The sequence below is a fragment of the Amblyomma maculatum genome, chromosome 3 (genome assembly GCF_055883805.1).
Source record: "Amblyomma maculatum isolate TAMU_Amacu chromosome 3, ASM5588380v1, whole genome shotgun sequence".
NCBI lineage: Eukaryota > Metazoa > Arthropoda > Arachnida > Ixodida > Ixodidae > Amblyomma > Amblyomma maculatum.
Window position 1 is genome coordinate 94,884,395 of NC_139346.1, and position 21,779 is coordinate 94,906,173.

The 21,779-nt window shown below is 44.7% G+C and overlaps 1 protein-coding gene across 2 annotated transcripts in view; it reads left to right on the top strand.

The window, feature by feature from the left end:
• Positions 1–18,585, top strand: part of LOC146195365 (caspase-2-like) — a 42,042-nt gene extending 23,457 nt beyond the window's left edge. For both annotated transcript variants that reach the window (XM_084597796.1, XM_084597797.1), the window contains exon 6: positions 12,459–18,585. In XM_084597796.1, coding sequence (XP_084453922.1) covers positions 12,459–12,856 — 398 coding nt within the window. In that variant the 3' untranslated portion in view covers positions 12,857–18,585. The remainder of the gene's footprint in view (positions 1–12,458) is intronic.
• Positions 18,586–21,779: the final 3,194 nt, after the last annotated feature.

The following is a 21,779-nucleotide window of genomic DNA, read 5'->3' on the forward strand; positions in this document are numbered from 1 at the left end:
CTGCCAGCAGTAGCATGCTTGGAATCATAGTGCCACTGCCATTTGCTTGAGACAGAGAGAGAACTCTTTAATGAAATACAGAGATTTTAGTCGGTGTTTAGGATTCGCTGACATGCTACTCTGCGTCATTTCAGTCATCTTGATACGACTCATTTATTGGCAAAGTTTTTGACTGTTCATCGATACTTTAAACTTTTGAAGTTGGCAGTGCACGCGAGGGCAACAGCCAAAGTCAGGTGCACTGGTATAGTGATGCGGCGCAGCTTTCCAGAGCATGCATAGAAAGGCTTGAGATGTAAGCAGTTTTCGGTTGAAAACGAAGAGAGCTTGTGCTACTCGTCAGGCTGGAGCAGTGCATTCTGTGCCATTGAGTATAGCGCTCTTGCACACAGATTGAAAACCGTAGCCTTCATCTGTGTCGGTGTGGTTTGAGTGTGTCTGATGCCACTGAACAGATTGGCAGTTAAGTACTAGGAAACTGCTAGAGGTCACTTTATTTATTTTTGCCTCACAGGCCTCGAAAAGCATTGCATGAGGGGGGTATATAAAAAATGAACATACAGAAATAATAATCCAGTATAACGGTACATCGACGCGGTAAGTATATAAAAGGAGCATAGTGTAGATCCAAAACAGAGTAGGAATGAAACTGAACACTATCACAGAAAATGCGAAGAACGGAACGCGAACATGAAAAAAATAAAAATAAAAAAGTACAAAGGAAACAGTAGTACATCCAAAAACAGCATTAGAAACAACTGAAACTGATGCAATATTTTGAACAATACTATAGTAAATGCATACACAAGTGCTTTTTAAATTCTCCAGGGTCAGATATAGAAACTATTTTGTTAGGAAGATTATTCCAGAGCCTAATCGCTGTAGGTAAAGCAGATGAATTAAATGAACGAGTTTTGCTATATATGCGGTTGAAGCTAAGGTGATTACGTAAGCACTGTGAAGAGTGGGGAGGTGATTCCAGAGCCAAAAACGAAAGGCGGGTGCAAACATATTTTTAAAATAAACAGAAGGGAAACTGAACGACGAATTTCAAGTAGCTGAATATTCTGAAGGTTTTTAAGCTGGGAGATACTGGCGAGGGGATTATAAACACCACAGATGTACCGGGCAGCTCTGTTTTGAATGGATTCAAGCATTTTTATGAGGTATTTTTGATGGGGGGACCATACTGATGAGACAAATATCAACTGTAGGTGAACGTGTGTTAGATAGGCGAGTTTGTGAATGGAGCTTGGAGAGTTTCTCAGGCTTCGGCGTATGAAACCTAAAGTCCTTGATGCTTTGCTTCTGACTGCTGAAATGTGAGAAGACCGACCACGAAAGATTTAATGTGAAATGAATCCCAAGATATTTATACGGGATAACTTTGGACAAGAAAGTATTATTTGTGCAGCATCACCGTGCTGTGTAATTAACATGCTGCTGAATTCTGCATGACAGTTTTCTGATGGCATGAAGCAATCAGTGAAGCAGCATGCGTCTGTGAACGAGCTCGGTTGCCGGTTTTAAGTGCAGCTATGCAGCATTGTCAGTTGGCACTGAATGTTACCTAGTTCACTCCATCTCTTAGAATTAACATTCCTGGTGCAAGCTAGCAGATGGAACTATCTGATAACACTTGCGTCGTAAACTGTGAGACCACACAGCCTCTGAAAAATATGAAAAGATTTCGATTTCCCTGTCATCAGGTTATCGGCAGTTTATTGTTTTAACAAACACATAAGGAATGTGGCCTGAAAAATCAAAAGTTTTGCGAGAGCACTTAGACTAGAAAAGTGGTGCCCAATAATTGTCAAAAACAGCGAAGGACTCAGAATTACTGATGCCACCCTTGTGCCAAATGCAATTCTGGTAAAAACTGAAAAAAATGACCAAACTCCTCAATACAAATTTACTGCAGCTCTTACTGCAAACTTACCACAACACTGAACGCTGGCAATTCATGGAGACGTAACCTTGGTTGTTGGCACTCTCCCAAAATGTTAATATTTGCTGAAGCCCACTTGTAAAGGGCATAAGAATCTCGTCGTCACATGGAATCGCGCGGGACAGCTTATAAGCAATTCCATGAGCACAATCAGTCCGGTGAAGTTGCGGCACACATTTTGAGTCGCTGCCCTTTGCTTTCCTGCTTGAAAGACATGAGCAGTGCATTCATTTTATAATAATTAAGTGCAGTCGACGTCCTCAGGCTTGCATGTCTTTGAATGTAACTCTCTTTGGCAAGCTCGTTACCACCACAAAACTGGCAGTTATGCCATTTTGTGGTGCAGTGTCAGCTGGAAGTTCAGCCCCTCCACCAATTGGTCACTTCGACACGGTTTGAAGGGTGGAGGGAGCGGTTGGCTACCATGGTCCAACCGGCGCTCCAGGGAATCAGAGGTGACGCATTTCCAGTTTCATTTTCTTACTTTCACTGTGCCAGCCAACTGCGTGTCGTCTTGTACTCCGATTGGTGTGCTGGTTGTTTTTTTTTCTTTTCTTTAGAAGGCGTTCTACTGTTCGAGCACAACTGTGCATTTCCTTTGCTTTTGTCTGCACGCATGGCTCTTCCCGTGCATCAAAAATGCATTCTTGTCATGAGCTGCTCGTAGTTGGTGTGATGAAGCTATCCTTTTTTTGGGTGACATTGCCTATAAGAAAGGTCAGCCACGGCCGTGGTAACCTGTGAATGAGGCCGTAGAAGTCCTAAAGGCGTGAATATAGTCCGACGCAACGCACGCGCTCGCACACGCTGCGTTACGTTGGCAAAAACACTCCAGCACCCAACGTAACCGGCGGCGGCCAGCGTGCCCCGACGGGCCCGACGTAGAGATGGCTCTTGTTCCATTCGCGTCGACCCACAATGCATCGCTCAGAGATGGCGGACAGCCACATAAACAATGTGAGTGGCATGAGTGACACAAACGTTGAACTCGCTTTGGACAACTTGGTGGAGATTTTCATCGAAGCCATTAAACAATAGCTTTGTGTGTACGACACGAAGAGACTCGACTTCAGTGCCCAGCAGCGCAAATACAGCGTGTGTGAACTGACAAGATGGAGCTGCGGTTTCTTGACAGGTGAGCTGTTCACTGCTGCTGTGTTCGGTTTCATTTCTATGCTTGCCGGCTGAAGCGAGCTTCCCACTTGCTGCACGCACCGTAACTTTTGATCTTTTTTTTTGTCTCTTGTGTTCATCTGTAGTTGAAGAATGCTATAAGTTGTGGAAGAGGCTCCAAGATCACTTTACCTGTGAACGGTGGCGGCTGCGAACGGGATGCAGACGGCCCGCGGGTCAGCGATCTTTCTGCTCATGCTCCGAAGAGAGCTGCCGACGACGCGCAGCATAAAGAGTATACATTTCATCTGGCATAGCGAAACCGGCGTAGCGTGACTGACCACAAGTGATGCTTGCGCGTGCGCAGAACACGTCGGACTACAGTGAAAGCTAGCTAATTTGAACCTCGATAATTCGAATTTTTTGGATAATTCGAATTAAATTACTTGGCCCGGCCAAGCTCCATAGAGATCTGTGTATAAAAAAAGCCCGTTAAATCGAACGCGAGTCGGTTCCGGTACGAATAATTCGAACTACGCGCCGCCGCGTCTTGGCGGCTTGGTGCACATCACGTGGAAAAGAAATAAAGTAAAGAAACACCTCCGCAATCGGAAGACATAATTAGAGGCTGCGCACGTCCAAGAAGGGAACAAAAGATGAAACCCGGTAAAACCATAGGAGAGTGCATAAAACTTAAATGGCGCCATGACCAGCACTGCTGCCGGCGGCGTTGTAGGGAGGGGACGGTGGCCGCGGCAAGGTCAGTGCATGGCCGCGTGGCGGTGGCGGCGGCGCCCTAAACCAAATTCAGGAACAATCTAAACAATCAAATGCGGCTCTTGCTGCTATGGCAGAAAGGCAAACAGTGAGAGAAGGGATACTTGACTAATTCTAACATGGGCAAAACGCAACCAAAGATTAATTCGACGGTATGGCAGTGGAACTGCCAAGGATTCCCGCACAAGCGAGCGTTAATGCAACAACATCTCGAGCAAATAGTTGAAAAACCTCTAGCCGTAACTCCTACAGGAAACTGGCAAAGGAGTGATTAAATTTTCAGGATATCAAGCATTTGCTAGTGGCCGGGGAGAAAAATCCTGGGTCACTACATTTGTCAAATGGAACGTTGCAGTGATCGAACATGAAATTAGTTCTCGCAACATTGAGACAGTTTTCGTTGAAATCGTCACGGGCAGGAAGAAGGAACCCAGAATTTCGTCCTAAACATATATAGCTCTCCTCAGCAGCGCAAAGTTAGGTTCAAGACATTATTTTGCAAAGCAATGAAGGCAGCCGGAGCCAACCCTCTGCTAATTGTAAGAGACTTCAACGCCTGCCACCAAGAGTAGGGATATAATAGACAAGATCCGAAGGGCAGGCAGTTATGGGAAGATATTCACGAATTAAACCTCATCCTGCAGACAGACTCTGGCTGCCCAACCAGGGTGGGAAACAGTGTGAGCAAAGACACAACCCCAGAAAGACATTCACCAAAAACATAGAGGAGCTTAGGTGGAAGAACACAGAGCTCAACTTTGGAAGCGATCATTACGTCCTCGAAATAACGCTTAAACGGGGAGTCAAAGTAAGACTAGAAAAGATCATCAGCGCAATCGAATGGGAGAAATTCAGACAAATTAGGGAATCTGCAAACATGGACGAAAATATTCAAAACATCGACGATTGGGCGGAAACCCTCATGCACCACGGTAAATCCGCTACTATTACCCTAGAGGGGGACGATGCACCGAATACAGTCGACAGGAAACTCCTACACACGTGGGAAGCAAAAAAAAGGTAGGGAAGGACGCCTCTGGTGTCATAGAAGGAACCAAAACCTAAGGCGAAAAATAGCCATACACAATAAGGAAATTGAGAAATATGCAAATAAACTCTACGAGCAAAATTGGTGTAACAGGTGCGATGAAATGGAGGGCAACATGAGCCTTTCAAAGACGTGGAGCCTGCTACGATATCTTCTTGATCCCGACAGTTCGAAAACACAGTCAAACACAACAATAGCAAATGCAAGACACTCGTTCGAGGGGAACTGACGCGGAACTAATAACTAAACTTGTAGACACATATGTCGGCGACACAACATCCCTCCCTCTTATGCAATATGGGGCCCTCCGAACGAGGTGCTCGATGCGCCCATCTCAGCAGCGGAAGTTAGAGCCGAAATCCTGAGCTTAAAGACTCGATCAGCTCCCGGCCCCGATGGAATAACAAAATGCTACGAAACCTAGACGACGCTTCCATAACAGCACTCACCAACTACATGCAAGAAGTATGGAGTAGCGGTCTTCTTCCCCAGCAGTGGAAAACTGCAAACGTTGTGCTAATTCCGAAACCTGGCAAGCCACCGAAATTGGAAAACCTCAGACCTATTTCTCTCACCTCATGCATTGGAAAGCTTATGGAACTCGTAATCAAAACAAGGCTAACTAATTTCATGGGGAAAAACGACCTGTGGCCGCACGAGATGGTCGGGTTCCGACCGGGCCTGTGCACACAGGACGTAATGCTCCGAATACAACATGACATAATTGACTCGAAATCAAGAGACGCGAAGGTAATTCTAGCACTACATCTAAAAAAAAGCATTTGACAATGTAAAACACCAGGCAATTCTCACGGGACTGCAGGAATTAGGAGTCGGCGAGAGGACATGTAATTACGTAATTGATTTCTTGACAAACAGGACGTTGAAAGTAAAGTTTCAGGACCTAGAATCCCCCACTGTCCACCTGGGAAGTAAAGGAACGCCGCAAGGCTCGGTGCTCTCCCCTTTACTCTTTAATGTGGTGATGACAGGTCTTCCCGCCGCTCTTAAAGTCATAAAAGATCTAATGTTCAGCATTTACACGAATGGCGTTAATCTCTGGATGAACAATAGCAGCGACGGCAGCATAGAGGAACGCCTACAAGCGGCGGCGGACACCATTGTGTCCCAAGCGGCTGAAAGAGGTCTTGCGTGCTCTCCGCAAAAATCTGAACTTTTCATATATAACCCAAAATCAATGAGGGGCAAGGGCGACTTTAAAGGCCCACTGTCCACCCTCCGGTCGAAAATATTTTCTTCCCCGGTGACTGTGAGACTTCGCCCCTGGAACGCAAGGCCGCAAAATGTTTTTGAAAAGAGTAATTAATAACGCAGTTACAGCCACCGCAATCACCCGATTCTATCCTGCCTCTCTCCTTCCGTTCCCTTGCAAAGGTTTTTCACTCTCCTGCCCGAGGTCGTCTAGCCTCCGCAATACAAGTTCCCCTTCCTCTCCGCGTTTGGCGGGAGGTGGGGTGGGGCTCTCCGCGAGCTCAAAAAAAAAAAAAAAAAAAAACGGTTGAGGGAGCGCGCGCCGCTGGATTCAGTCTGGCCGTGGCGAGGGAAAAGCGCGCTGCGAGCGGTAGACACCCATCCTTCTCCCGTCAGTCAGCGAGACAGACCAATGGACGTCGTTCCCGGTACGTACGTCATTATCGGGGCCCGTCGCGGCCAGCGCAGGAAGCGGTGAAGCTGGCTTCTCAAAGGAGAGCATGAGGGAGCTTTGAATTGTATTTTCGATGCTTTGTGGCGCGCGTGTCACTGTAGAATTTTGCTCAGACTATCTCCGGTACCTGATCGAAACACTGGGCTCCTTTTCTTAAAAGGGCCTTCCCTGGACAGTGGCCCTTTAATGTAGAAATTAAGGTCGACGGCAAAACCGAACCAAAAGTCCAGCAAATCAGAATCCTCAGGCTTTTTATTCAAGAGGACGGGTATAACGACGGAACGATAAATAAACTCGCTATCAACGTAACGCAAGTAACAGGGATATTTAGGAGGATTGCATTCAAAGGCAGAGGCCTCAAAGAGAGAAGCCTCTTGAGACTGATGCAGGCGTACATAATAAGCTGAATATGCTATGCTACACCGTTCCTCAACATCAGGACCAATGTTAAAGATAAGATAGACGCACTCATCAGGCGTTTCATCAAGAGGGCGCTGGGTCTACCCGTCTCCTTTTCTACGGAACAACTGATAGGAATGGGAGTGCATAATAGCTGGACGGAACTTGCTGAAGCAGTGGGAATCGCCCAACATGAGAGATTAAGTAGGTCGAGCACGAGTCGAACGATCTTGGAATGGTTGGGTCAAAAAATAGATAGGGGCACAGCCGACAAGGTTGCCCTACCGCCACAATGTCGCGAGAACATCATTGTCCATCCTCTCCACCGCGACATGCACCCAGAATACCACAAGGAGAGACTGGAGAAGAGAGCAGAAGCACTGGTTAAAAGAGCAAAAGAATTCAGAGTAAAAGAAGTTGCCTACGTAGACGCTGCAAGCGGCCGATCAGGGGCGGCAGTCGCCGCGGTAGTTGATGGTAGCAGCGCACCAGTCATCTCCGCCACCATCTGAAGCAGAAACATAGACACGGCTGAAGAGGTCGCAATAGCGCTCGCTTGCGTCGGAACGAAGGCTAGATTGATTTTTAGCGACAGTAAAACTGCTCTCTGAAATATCGGAAAAGGCAGGGTCTCGCAAGAAGCCGCCTGAATTCTAACAGCTGCAGCTAAAATCGATCGCAAAATCACCCTAATTTGGGTCCCAGCACACACGTCCGTCCCCGGCAACGAGGCGGCCCATGATTTCGCCCGAGATCTCTACTTCCGGGCAAACGCGGAGCCACCCGACTGCGAGGCGATGGACGAACGTTTGCAAACCTATAAAGAAATAATCGAAAATTATAGATTAGGGAGACGTCTGATGCCACCACCAGATCCTAGCTTAAATACTAAAGAGGCCATAGCCTGGCGGCGATTAAAAGCCATAAATTTCCCGAAGCCTGTCTGGTTGTTTCACGCCGAGATAGATGAGAAAAAAATGATAAATGTAAAGCCTGCGAAGCGAGGGGGACCCTCGACCATATACTTTGGGAATGCCCTAAGTCTCCGGGCGCTAGGGACAACATTAAAAGTAGAGAAGCCTGGGTAACCTTGCTTCGAAGCGACGTCCCCGCTGGCCAGCAAAAAGCCGTCCGCCTGGCGGCTGAGGCCGCAATTAACCAATGTATATTCGCCAGTCCTTAGTCGCGGAGGTTCCAGCCCCCATTCCTCAGTCCTGCGGGCCAGGAACGGGGAGTAGGGGGCCTCCTAAATCGGTGGAAAAATAAGTTTTAATCAATCAATCACAACTAAATACTCGTTAATTCAAACCCTGTTAATTTGGAAATGGGATAAGTACTGTCGGCGCGGTCCCAGTCAACGTCCGTAAAAGGCTATGATCTCAGACGGACACTATAGGTTAAACTTTTTAACTTTTTTTTTTCTTGCGATAGCCATTCATCCTTCCATCCATCAGTCGTCAACGCAAGCGCGTGAGTCAGCTGTTGTTCCGATAATTGGAGTCTAGTGAATGTACTGAAAAGGAGGCTTGCACAACCGGACAAGCGCTGGAACTTTGCCATGTTCGCTTCCCCCCACTCTGCTGGAGCTAAAGTCAAAATATAAACGTGCCCTTCTGCTGCGCAGCATCTTGGCGCACTGCCAAGAAATGTGTTGTGGACCAGCGCGCAACAAAAGGGAGGGACACGCTAATGACTGACGCCTTTTTTTTTTTTTTTTTTTCCAGATTCGTAGGCACAAATTGGGGCTGGGTGGGTTCATTATGCCAGCGAGTTCGTTGACTAAATACGGTACATTTATCTATATTTATCGTAATACAAATGATTCTGGTCAGTTTTTTCGAGGCCATTCGATAAATCGAACTTTTTTCCCGGTCCCGTGAAGTTCAAATTAACGAGCTTTTACTGTATATACGTGCCTTAACTATTTTGGAGCACTTCTGCTGTGATAATTCCCACGGTTGATGGGCTGTTCACCATGATTGAACTGCAAAAAATCTTCATTTTCGTGCAGTTCTCACTCGCCACCTGACAACCATTGTCTATATTTAATCAAATTTTCTGCAATGCGAAGAATGTGGATTACAAATTTGGAGCTACTGATGAGATTCCACTAAGGTTGTGCCAGAATACTATCCTGACAACCTGGCACCGAGGAAGATGTGACAGGCTGAGGCTCTCGCGTAATGGACTGAACCTCCTGCCTTACGTGGTCAGGCATGGCTCTGGTTTCTTCACCCAATGTGTGACTAAAAAGATGACTGACAGAATCCAACCCCTCACATTTTGCTTTGTAACTCTTTGCTGTTAGCATGCAGTGTGCTTATGCTTCAGATACCCACTTTGGCATTACTGCCAGCACTGTCCCATATGAATAGAGTGAATGCACATGCAAACAAAAAATTCCTATAAGAGGCTCAAGTTGAGTTACGGTTCGGTGCTGCTAGGATTATTCAGCTCTCGCGGAACATCATCACATACTCCATAATTTCAGTGAAAGACCATGAGGAAGGTTTTGGATGCAATCCTCACTAATATATTCATTTCAGGGACCCCAGTCACTCTTGTTGTAAGATTGCGGTCAGCATCTGAGCTTTCAGTTTGTTTCTACGACAAAACCACATCCAATCGAACTTTTAGCATAGAAAGTGGGTTTGTAAAAATGAGAGTTCTAACTAAAATGAGATGTGTGCACATGTGATCTCATGTCTCCCATCACATAAGCTTGAATTGTGTCACAGTGCAGGGAAATCCGAACCAAGTCCTTTCGTCGCAAATACGTCGAAGAGTAATCAGCCAGGTGCATGGGAAGCACACGGCCGATGGGTGCAGCCATCTTGGACTGTGCGGCCGTGTTGTCTTGTGCAGTGCCGAGAAATGGGGACGGCACGGTCTTTCCAGCATCGCAGCTCTAACGAAGTGAAGTGGCTATACTCATCCTTAGATGACCATTCGACTCGTGGTGGTCTGCTTATTCATCCTGGCATTTCCTATGTTCATTCAGTTGAAGCGTGTTTGAAAGTGCTATCATCACTGAGCAGCATGTGCAGTCTCATGCTCATTTTTAAATCTAGACCAAATTGATGCTGAGAAAAATAGTACCTGAAAGGAGTGCTTCTCATTATTATCTGCAACTTTTTTGTAGAAAAATTTAAAAAAAAAGCTTTGAGAGCACTGTAAAGATCTGCATTGGAGAAATGCAAAAGCATGTGCTTTAGCTTCTCTTTAGCAGCTCCTAGAGTGTCAGGACTCAGCACTTTTGAGTGTCATGACAAGACACTAGTCGTGGTCATGACTTTTACTTACACAAGTCATGGACTTCATGTCATGCACATTGGATCTCCAGTCTGATGACAAGTGGCTATGACTCCTGGCTGCACTATAATGACCCACATGACATGACTAGGCATGGCATGTCATATATATACAATCTGCCATTACATACAGATGCATGACTACTAGTGTTGTCTTAATGTGACGCCGTATCACATGCTATAGTTGGCTTCCATATTTTGCTTCCACGTTTTGCAAACATGTTTTCGCAAACACAGTCAAGTAAGGTTTTCACCTAATAAATATTGGTGCATTAAAAAAAATAGTAATAAACGTGCAGATGTGGTCTAGAATCTGCAGCATTCATATCTTTGCGCAGCACATCGTTACCTACGAAAAACAATCTTTATTTGCATTTTTATTTTGTCATTTTGAAGTTTCAGACCCATACTACAAGACGTTAGGTTTGGGTTTGGTATTGGAGTTTAACGTCCCAAAGCGACCCAGGCTTTGAGAGACGACGTAGTGGAGGACTCCGGAAATTTTGACCACCTGATGTCTTTAACGTGCACTACACCGCACAGCATAAGGACGCCTAGCTTTTCGCCGGCATCGAAAAGCGGCGGCCGAGTTTTGGATTCAATCCCGCGTCCTTGGGCACAGTAGTCGAGCGCCCTAACCACTGCGCCACCCCAGCGCAGCACTACAAGACAAGGAATCTGCTTCAAAATGTTTTTCCTCCTGCTGCAGAGCTTGTTCCAAATGCTCTCGTCTGTTCCTACCACTGAAATCTCCCTCTTCCGGCGGTTGGTGGAATTAGCACAGGAAAAAATAAATGTGCAAAGGAAAGGAGGCGGCCGAGCTCCTAGTTAGGATCTGTATCACTCTTTGCATTTAGAATAACACAGTTGCACATGGACGGACTGCTAATGTTCGGATTTATGGCATCCTTGGTGTGCTGTGGCAGAACTGAGAAAGGTTTGCTGGCATGCTACAGTAGCCGACATGTAATGAAAAAGATTGCTGTTGCAGGATGCAACGTTACATAGGTAGCTAAATTTTTTTTTGCCCTGCCCCCCTCTATTACTGCTTTAGTGGGAGAGGCATGGCCTTTGCCCTCATCATTAGCTTGTCACGACCGGAGAATGTTGCTGGTGGATAATAATTTGAGAGCAGCGTATGCTCAATGACATCTCCTTCTGCACTGTTGTGAAGTTCAAACAGTATGACTGTGAACAGTATCCAACTCGCCCGGTTTTTTGTTTCTGCTTGAAGATTGATGAAGGACCATGTACAGTTGTAAGGGTGCATAGAGTGGTGACACACTTTTCCCTCACTCTTGCGCAAGTCCGTAGCATATTGACGCTCGATACGATGGAGGGTGGCTAGATTCTCACCCAGGCACACGCATCAAGGTGCCCGAAAACTGTGTCGGGCAAAAGTGGTGTCGCTTTGCGGCACTTTCTAGTTGTGTTGTAATGTCAACCCGCTACTCACGTCAAGTGGCAAAGCCTGATTTTGCTTTTTGATTGTGCCACTTTCAATGTCCTGGTCCGGGAAAAGTGTAGTTTACATTCTCCACATTTATTCTTGAACAGTCACTAGCCACAGACCACTGTGTATGTACAGTACATGTTTGGACACATACTTAATGGACGATAACTTTGTTAAAAGTGGGCAGGTAAAACACTACGAGGCACAAATTTTTCTGTAACGGGAGGTACAAAGTGGCAGTCAAAACTTCAACAGCCATTGGTACTTCACAGAGTGATGTCTTGACGCTATATGGCTTTAGGCTTGCTTGTACAGCATGACAAAACAACAGCATTGCACCTTGCGTAGCAGCGCAAACAGAGTATATGGAAGGGACAATGACATAAGTGCAGTGAAAAGAAGAGGGTAAGGTGAACAACAGTACTTTAGCCTAGTGCGATTATTTTCACGCCTCAATGCATGTGCGCTGTGCACTGCGTGCTCACACACTGTGTAAAGACGCATTGGAGTCCTGGTGGCCACTCTTGTAGCGAGTGTGAGCAGTGGGGCAGGCGAGTGCTGCACGAATTTGTTTTGCTGCACAAGGGTGAAATGTGTTGCCACTTGGTACAGTGAGCACCGGACAGAGGTTTCAGTGCAACAATGTGGCCACGTAGCTCCTGCTGTCACCGAAAGAGTTTCCTCATCACCTTGAACACTGCATGCATTTACAGCCACATTGCTTCTCTTTTTCGTTTGTGCAGGAAAGGATGACAGTGGAACCAAGGCCATTGTATACGACACCCCAGATGCAGGACCAATGCCTGCAGATGTGCCTAAATCGTCATCTAGTCACGAACGCATGGCCACTTGGTCGGACATGTACATCGCGTACGCCACCATCCCAGGCTACAAGGCGCTCAAGAACAAAGTGATCGGCTCGTGGTTTTTGTCGGCCGTCTACACTGTCTTCAGCCAGAATGCTTGCACCATGCATCTCGAAAAGCTGATGCACCGTGTCCAGGACATTGTGCTTAACCGTTCGTCCCATGATGGCGACAGGCAGACACCAAGCATGGAATTGCAAGGTTGGAGGAAGAAGCTTTACTTCAACCCGGGACTTTTTGTGGAGCGTAGGCCTGAAGAAGCCATTGCTCAATAGCTGACCCTCGGTGCTTTTGTGACACAAGCTTTGAAGTGAATGCTTCACGGTTGCTCATTTTGGTCTCACAAGCACCAGTGCAATATGGCAGTCTTAGCGCTTTCTCAAGTGCCGTATCGGTCTTGCTGTACTTATATAAGTCCATCACCCTGTGCTATTGCATAAGGGCCTGATTCATTGATGAACTGCATGACTACCAAAAGCAGGATACTGGAGCGACATGACATTTTAAGTGATGAACTAGAGTTTGTTATGTAAATACTGGAATAGCGGTTGGGACAGGTCGAAGGGGCCCTGAAAATTTATTTATACTTCTCTTCTAATGTGACATGTCTGTAGAGGTGGTCTTCACGAGCACTAGAGTGAAATTCAAAAGCTCTGTGTGGACCCTATAATTTACAAAAATTTTTAAAAGGGTGCATCTGGTGGCTGCTTGAAACCTAACGGGCAACATCTCACCGTGCATTTTTGGCCGCCCCTACCTGTCAACGCCAAGTGAGCTTTCTGAATTCGGCTTCTCATTGGGCATGCCCAAGCAATTCGGGCAAGACGGGATGCAGTGGGATGCCATCTGGACCTCAAGAGGAACCTCATGAAAGCTGAAGCTAACTTAAAGGATTTTTGCATTACGGAGACAAATAGAACATTGTTTGTTCTATTGGTTGTTCATGCCCATTTTCAAGTTTCTGCTAAATAGGTTTTCATGGCCCCTTTATTTGAAAAGAGCTACAGCACATTGCTTTGACAAGCAAAATTGCTTTAATCATGCCTCAGAAATTCAGTCATTGTAGTATTTGTCATGCCATCGTGCTTCAGAGCAGTTAAGTTGTGCCTATGACTGCGGTGGCGGTGCACTTTGTTGCCAAAGCAAAGGACTGGAAATGAACAGACCTTTCTCTGCTTTAATTGCTGGCTGCTGGTTGCAGCATGCACTAAGTGCATTTCGCTGTGGCAGTGTCACATTTATGTGCCGCCAAGATAAATTCTATAAATGCTGCAGTCTTTTCCTGCTGCATGCTGCCGTAGCTCCACTACAGACACCATACCTTTGTTTTGGCGTAAAAGGCAGTGCTTGGTAGAATGAGGTGCCTTAAAACTTCATTGTTTCTTTTTGAAAGTTGCTGCCTTATCTACGAGTTGTTCGCATTGAGAACCTATGCCAATTTTATCATTTTCATATCAATTTTTTATCATTGAAAAACTTCTGGGGCTGCTCGTGTGCAATCTTGGTTTGTAGGCATTTGTACGTCGATGTATTGCATTCTAGCCACTGCCTTCACTGTAATGCCAGTGCATTTGGTCCTTGTGCCTGAGGCCAGTGATAGCGAGATTGAGTCAAGATTATTCTCTGTATATATTGTTGACTTCACCACTGCCTCCTTGTGTAGCACTTCTGGTAAAAGGCCTTTCAGGTTGCACCGAAGACGGAAATTACTAGAGACATTTAATTCAGTGCTCCCGTTTATCGCTACTACGTACTGCTATTGCATGAGTGTCAGTACTCATGTTCAGATTACCTTGAGGATGATGTGCCACCTTCCAGTCAAATGCCGGCAGATTTGGCAAGCAAAGACCAATCAGTGTGTGCTATGCTGGCGGTGTGCGCTACCAGTAGACGGCCGCAGTAAACTAAAAGCCTCTATTGTCTCCGAATATGTTTGCTGTCGAAAAGCATGCCAAGTATTTCATCTTGAGTTGTCCGCTACTACAGAAGCTGGTCCTTTATATTCAGAAAGAGAATTTGAGTCCCTGCTTTCTTCTCAAACTGTGGTGGGCAGCCTTGGACAGAGCTTCCTTTCCCACTTGTATTCCTTCTTTGCAGCTGTCAGCTTATCAGGCCCTTACCGACATAATTAATCCTGTGGTGTTTAAGTCCCTACCGCAATTGCCTTATGGGGGTGAAACGTAAAGGATACACCTGTGTGTTGGGTGACATCAGTGCATAGTATGAACCCCAGCTGGTTGAAACCAATTTGTGGTCCTGCACTGCAGTGCCTACCTCTTCTCCTTGATCTGCCTCCAGTCACTTACACCTTCATCCTTGCCATCATTCTTTTCCTCGTTGTGTGGCTTTGGTGTCTTCTGGAAGTCCAAGAATTCCTCCACCTTTTTGTTCTTAACTTGACAAAAGTTAAAAGCGCACAGAAAGACACGCACACGTGAGGAAGACACAGGACAATCATTAATATTATTTATTGCTGACTGCTTTGGTGTGCCTCTTGTAATATGGGAAGCATTCTATTTTGCTCGAAACGGCGTCACTATTGCCTTAACCCAAAATTAGAAAAATGTGTCAAAAAAAATGTGCATGTTCATCCGTATTTAAACTGTGCCGCAATCTTTCTTTGTGCAGCATTTAGAGTGGTGCCGTACCATTTTGATTCCCATTTAGCATCCATCTGCTAGCCAAGTTGGAGGCTAGATTGCGACAGGGATTCTAACCGACGACATATGTACCTCATTTCATATTTTAAGTGTATGTGAAAACTAAGAAGCGAAACAGATATTACTGCGCCTTCCTTTCGCTTAAAAAAGATTTTTTGGGAAAAGTGGCCTTTGAAGTCAGAATGCGATACCGTCTCGATACAGATATTTGCCTCAATGTCCCTTTAACACTTTATCAGAATTTTGTTGTGACCTCAAGGCCGGGGTCACTTTTTTCCACCTCGCAGCAGCCATTGGATTGTTGGCTTTATGTTCGATTTAAACTCGCAATAGGTGTGCTCAGTTTACCTGCACTACGTGAACTGGTTCTCATGGTACTGCACTTTGCCATTCATTTCAGCGGTACAACATGGCACCCTGTGCATGTTGTCTTTAATTTCAAAAAGTGCAGATTTCATCCAGGGCTAGTTCCCGAAATGTCCAGGAAACTGTACACCTCCTCAGCGGTAGGTGCCAAAAGATGCAGCTGCCGCTGCTGCATGGAAGCAGAAGACGGTATGCACAGTAATGGCTTGTCTGTTGTGAAATGATTGAACAGACTCGTCAGCGAGCTCTCCAAGGAAACGACGATGCATACTTCGCACTTCGTCTAAAAAGTAAGAACTTTTCTGAGATCACTGCAGAACCTGCACTGTAGAAAAGCCTGAGTTGCTGTGTTGTCAACGAGATGTGTCAGCGGAATTCCACGAGGGACAGACACTGCTCCTTTCCTTTCCCATAAACAAATTATAGAACACAGGTGAACATCAATGCTTTTAACGGAATGCTGGTTGTGTTCGACAAGGGGTGCGCGATGTACCGTGCACAGTAGGAACGCTCAGGCTTTCGCATTTCTGCACTGAGACATATGACCAGAAGCTGAGAACCAAAACCGGAGGTTGGCTGGTGGCCATCTTGGCTCCTAATTACATGCTTAATTGGCTTTAATTAATGACATAACTAGCCCATCATCAACCACTTTGTCGCTTGCACACCTTTCCTTTGCGCTGTATCCGACGGTACCATTCTTTTTCCGATGTTCCTCTTTTACAATTCCAACAAGGTCACCACCATGCGAAGCCTGCCTACATAGCCATACAATGCTTACGCATTAACAATTGCTTGCAGTTGGGTATGCATGCTGGCTTCAGTCAAGATCAGTAAAAGATATGGTCGTTTCGGGACAGCTGCCGCAAGGTGCATGCATTGAGGCTGGTTCACGGCAACACTTCATTTAGATGTGCTATTCGAAGATTTGTCATGCTATTCGGGATGTTGGCACCAGTTGATGTGAGCAGCGCAGCCAACCGCAGCCTGTTAGCTGCGCCAAGGCTAGCGGACGGTCAGGCCTTGCACTCTACAATTCGTTTGGGAAAGAGCTAGTTCCACTGGTGCACTTTAACTGCCGGAATGGGTGCTGCACGCTTGTGGTACTGCCGCAGAACTTTACGGAACCGATGCAATGAGTGTAGCTGAATTGAATGGACCTAATGATTGCCTGTGTGCTCTTTCTTGTCTAGAACTGAAAGGAAGTTTAAGAAATATGGTGCAGTGCAAGAAGACGAAGTGCTGAACTTGGGCCCACGAGAGGCCACAGTTCGCCCACCCCTGCAGTGAAAGCTTTTAAGATACAGAAGTTCTTTAACCCTCCCATTAAATGCGAGGTGCGGAAGTTTCAGACTTTTTGTGTCTGAGGGCGTGATTTTAGGTACATTTAATTGGTGTACACTTCAAGGTCATAGAAATTAATTTGGAATGGAATTCAGCAACAAGGTGATTGCTGACAATGAGAATCTACCCACCCAGTATGCATTCACGGTGCTATTACTAGATTGAAGTATGGTGCCTCTGGTATGGCTGTGCCTATGAGCACAGCGATGAAGCCTTCCACTTCGGTTTTGTTTTCTCTCATTTGTTATAGAACTGCCAGCCTGCTTTATTTTGTCAGAAATTCAGATTGTTGTTAGTTTTCAAATCATGTTACAAACAAATGTTAATTGATTTGCTCATTGATTGATTAATGAAACTCTTCATCTCTCCATACCTGAGCTTAGAATTCCTCTGTATGCTCCTTTAGGAATCATATGATAGGAACTTTAGCTATGCCCAAACATGCTTGTGTTCGTGGTGTTTCTATTTTAGTTTCCCACTGTGCAGTCTGTCAAGTGACATTTTCACCATTTTTAAAAGCTCTTAATAGCCGTTCTCATTTTTATTGTGTATTCTGCGTGTACTGTTTACAGCAATCTGGGTTCACATTTGTTGCTTCATTTTGTCGTGGCACTTGGCTCATTTGATTTATTCCTTTGCTGTTGGACTTTTTTCTGTTTTTAGCTTTAGTGTAGCAGTGCACTTTTGTGCCCCATTTCTAAATACACAGAGCTGGCTGTCGCATCAGTGAAGGTGACAAGGTGCCTGCATCGATAAAGAAATGTTTTTGAAAGAACTGCAGTCAAAGCCCAATTGCTCAACATTACTTGCTCAATGTGCCAGCTCTTTTTATACAAGAGGCTTTCCTACAAGTGCGAACGTGTGCCAATGTGCCTTGCAATGAAGATTTTATACATTTTGGATTAGGTTTTACGCTGGTCTCTACTGTTCATGTGCGACAAACAACAGTACTAATTACCATTGTGATTATTTTTGACGTGGATGTTTTCCTATTTTTCCGAGCTAGTTGCTCTTTTAATGATATGCATTGTGATGATGCACAATAGGTGATCTAAAGGCTACTTTTAAACTTTTCTATATTTACAAGTGTGGGCCAAGGACATCAAAACAGTGCCATTGATATTTCATATTGTGAATGAACATCATAACAAAGGTCGTTTTGCCTCTGTTGCTGTGCATCCTTAATCTACATTGATTCATTAAAATTAACTACTAGGCTAACTGGAGAGTGCACTTACACAGTGCATATGGCTCTTTCTGCCGCTGAAAACTGCTTCTTTCTTGCGGAAGTTAAAAATATGACACCTCATTCTCATGGTACGAGTTGTTTGTGCAGTTTACATTTACTTGAGGTGCATTTGAGCAGTACTTGTCCTCTCGCTCTGAGTTCAGTTCCATGTACCTTCACAGTTTGTTTGTGTGCCTGCTTGTTGTGTGAGTGATGTTTGTTATATTTTAGAGGTGTGCAAGGGTAGGCATTATTTGCCATTTCTTAAAAAAAAGGCTACGACTGCTGTGCGGTTTTTGCCCGAATGCCTGGAAAGAATGTTGTGCCTTATGAATTATAGCCATGTGTGAAGTCAAAAATAAAACATTCTAGGTTTGTTTATATCCCCTGCTTTTATTGTTGTACAGTCTTCGTGCCATTTGCTAACAAAGCTAGAAAGATGTCCAAGAAATAAAACAAGTAGTTTTCATGCAAGCACACGTACTGGTATTTGCCGTTCATGTGCTATGTCGCACAATTTGAGCAGAATTAATACCTATAGTTTAAACTTCTTCTAACAAACTCATGTAAGCTAGAAAAAGAAGTATGTCTTGCGCAAACGAGGCTGGGTGCACAAGTACAAAAACCCTTTTTCAATTAAATTTCAAGAAACTTTATTTAGTTGAAAGAGACAACCTGGAACAAAATATAGTCTTGCTGCTCTAGAATCCCTTGTCTCAATGCCATGAATGTGTTCTTGCATGACATCTTGAACAAAAACTTACTCATTTTGTTGGCAACATTGGTGTTGCTGACTATTGGGGCCCCATGCCATGACAATTAGGGGTCACCATTGAAAAGTACTGCGTCGTGATAAGTTAGAATGAAATTAGTCACAAAGGTCTTTTCTAAAAGATGTTCTGGAACAAATTTTACCACAAACTGAGTGCTGTAAGTGATGGTCACCTGTGACTAGGTCCATACAAACTGAAACTAGTTTAAGTTTGCAGGGACCAAGCAGAATCTGTCCATTGTCTGTTTTGTCTGGATTCATTATGATGAGTGTAAACTGCATTTTGATTTACTACAAGATGCTAAATTCATGTAAATACTGTCCTAGGCTCAAGTAACTTCCCTGTTCATTCAAAAGCATTGGCTAAATGTGTGCAGTCATCCTTTGCACTGTGGCTAGTCTGCAGATAATACCCCATATACAAACTGTGGCTAGAGTACTGTCTCATGATAAAAAATCATGTGGTTATGTGGCAAGTTTCAAAGAGCCTTCAAAAAAGTTTACAACTAAGCTCTGTGCTACTGTCTGCTTGTGCTTTGAAGAAGCACAAGCAGAAGGGTGGCCCACTGTTGCTATTATGACGTGGGTGGATTTCATGCGTCATGGATAGCGTATATACTGTCCAGTGAAAGACCACATCGAATGTTAGCAAGGTGCATTCACTTTCATTTTAACACCCCAGCAGACATTTACTTTTGTGAGCTAAAATGGTCCTGTAGTATTCATACTGTTATTTGCCAACTGAACAAAAATATTTTTAGACAAATCCTACTCACTGCACACTACACACAGGATGCCACAAAACACAACTGCTGGACTCATCAGGAGCTAGAAGTGAGTAGGTTTGTGACTAGGAGGCTTGGTGAGCTTATAAAAGGGTTATAGTTTCAAGCTTGAAGACACTGCAGGTGATGATAATATGACAGTGTTTATAAACACAACTTCCCACATTCTCACTGCTGCCATTCTCTGAAGAGATTCCTTTTTTGAAGGTGTGAGATGCACGTCAGTGAAACAGCTGTGTGCTAAACAATAAAAAATGAGACCTAGTTCAGTGTGGGGCAAGGCATACACGGTGGATTGTAGGATGCAGTGCCTCGCAATCTGCTGTCAAATTTGAGCTCGGAGATCAAGAGACAAAAAGTCAGATTTAATTGAATAGAGAAAAGACCATGCAGGCATATGAAGAAACTGCTCAACTCCAAGATTCATGCCTGCAATCGCATGGTACTTGAGAGCACAGTAACAAACATCCAGTCCAAAGTCTAAACTTTGCATAATAAAAAAGATGTGAAAAGGTACTGGATGTTTCTTGCAACTTGTAGTGCATGCGCAAAAACACAATGCTACCAATAAATTCATATCACAAGCACACCACACCAATTTCCACCATATGAGAACTACCTAACCAACTAGCCAAGTTTTGAACAGGGTCCGTATTATGATTAGTGTTGTTCTCAGAAGTGTCATTTTTTTCCTGACCGCTAGTCACCTGATTGGTGTAAATACCAGAACTGGATCTCACTCTTTTGATTCAACTTCCGAATCAAAAACACACTAGCATACAAACGACACAAACTAATTGGAATATGGACTTTGTATTACAGCACATTTCCTTTCCCCCTCTCTACACCCTTGGCTGGAAATTTATTCCTCCTTTCACCCTCTACTTCACAGCAACCACATCAAAAAAGAGCCATGTTGTACAGTTAAGTGTCCTTACAACATATTTTTGCTTACAGCAGATACCACAGTGCTGTCCACTGGCACTCTAGCAACTGCAAGTGTTGCATACGTGGGCCACACAGCATAGATTGGTTTAGTTGGACACAAGTAAAGAAAAAAGTGGCAGATGCCCCTTGGAGGGGTCTTTGGTAGTATTCCGATTAACCTATGCACCCTTTTAATTTGCCACAAATCGCTAGCTTAATTGTCTGGGACATCCTGGGACATCCGTCAACGCCGTTAGCTGGGCTTCCTTTGAGCGGCATCTGCCACTATTTTCTCAAGTTGTATCCAACTATATAGCTATACATGTGTCATATAAGACTCCATTTGTACAGCACGTGCACCAGTCTTGTTGATATGAAGGAAGCATTTCAGGAATTTCTGCTGCCTGCGCAAATAAAGGCAAACCTGAAGGGCTCATATGCTAAACAAGTTGGGCTAGTTAGTAACAACTTGCTGGAATCATCTAACGGCAGAAAAACAGACAAAATTAAAATGATTCCAGCAGGCGCATGGCACCTCGTTGCAGAAAGCAGACAGTTTATTTCCTTAGTGTTGCCTTGAACCCTCTACTGAATTTTGCAGAAGGGAGGCACAGTCATTTCAATGGACATGTGCCTTGAGCAGAGAGAACAGAAATAAAAAAGATGTTGGTTTAAGAATGGCTTGAACCTTATACGAGTGAAAGCTTCTTTAAGCAGGCTTTACATGGTTTAGCAGGTTGTAAGTGCTTTAACGATTTGAATCAAGGCCAGGATGCTGAGCATTGATGCTACAAGTAGACCATGGCGATTACACTATTGCATTCCGTCTTCATTAAAACTCAAACTCAGCGGCAATGCTTCGAGGGAGGCAAAATAGAGACATGATTGTTATTGGTCCCCAAGGTGCCGAAATTATTCCATTGCCCTCCAACATAGCGAAGTGATAGCTTAGACAGCTTGTTCGGTCGAAAAGCTAGCAGCGTAGTAGTAGTAGTTGGTGAGTGTCGGAAATAACTGGTGGCTGCATAAAAAAATTCGTATTCTGGTAATATGTAGTTCTAGTGCTTGATAATTTATTGGTGTGTGATAGGCAATGACGAGTGAATGAAATCATAA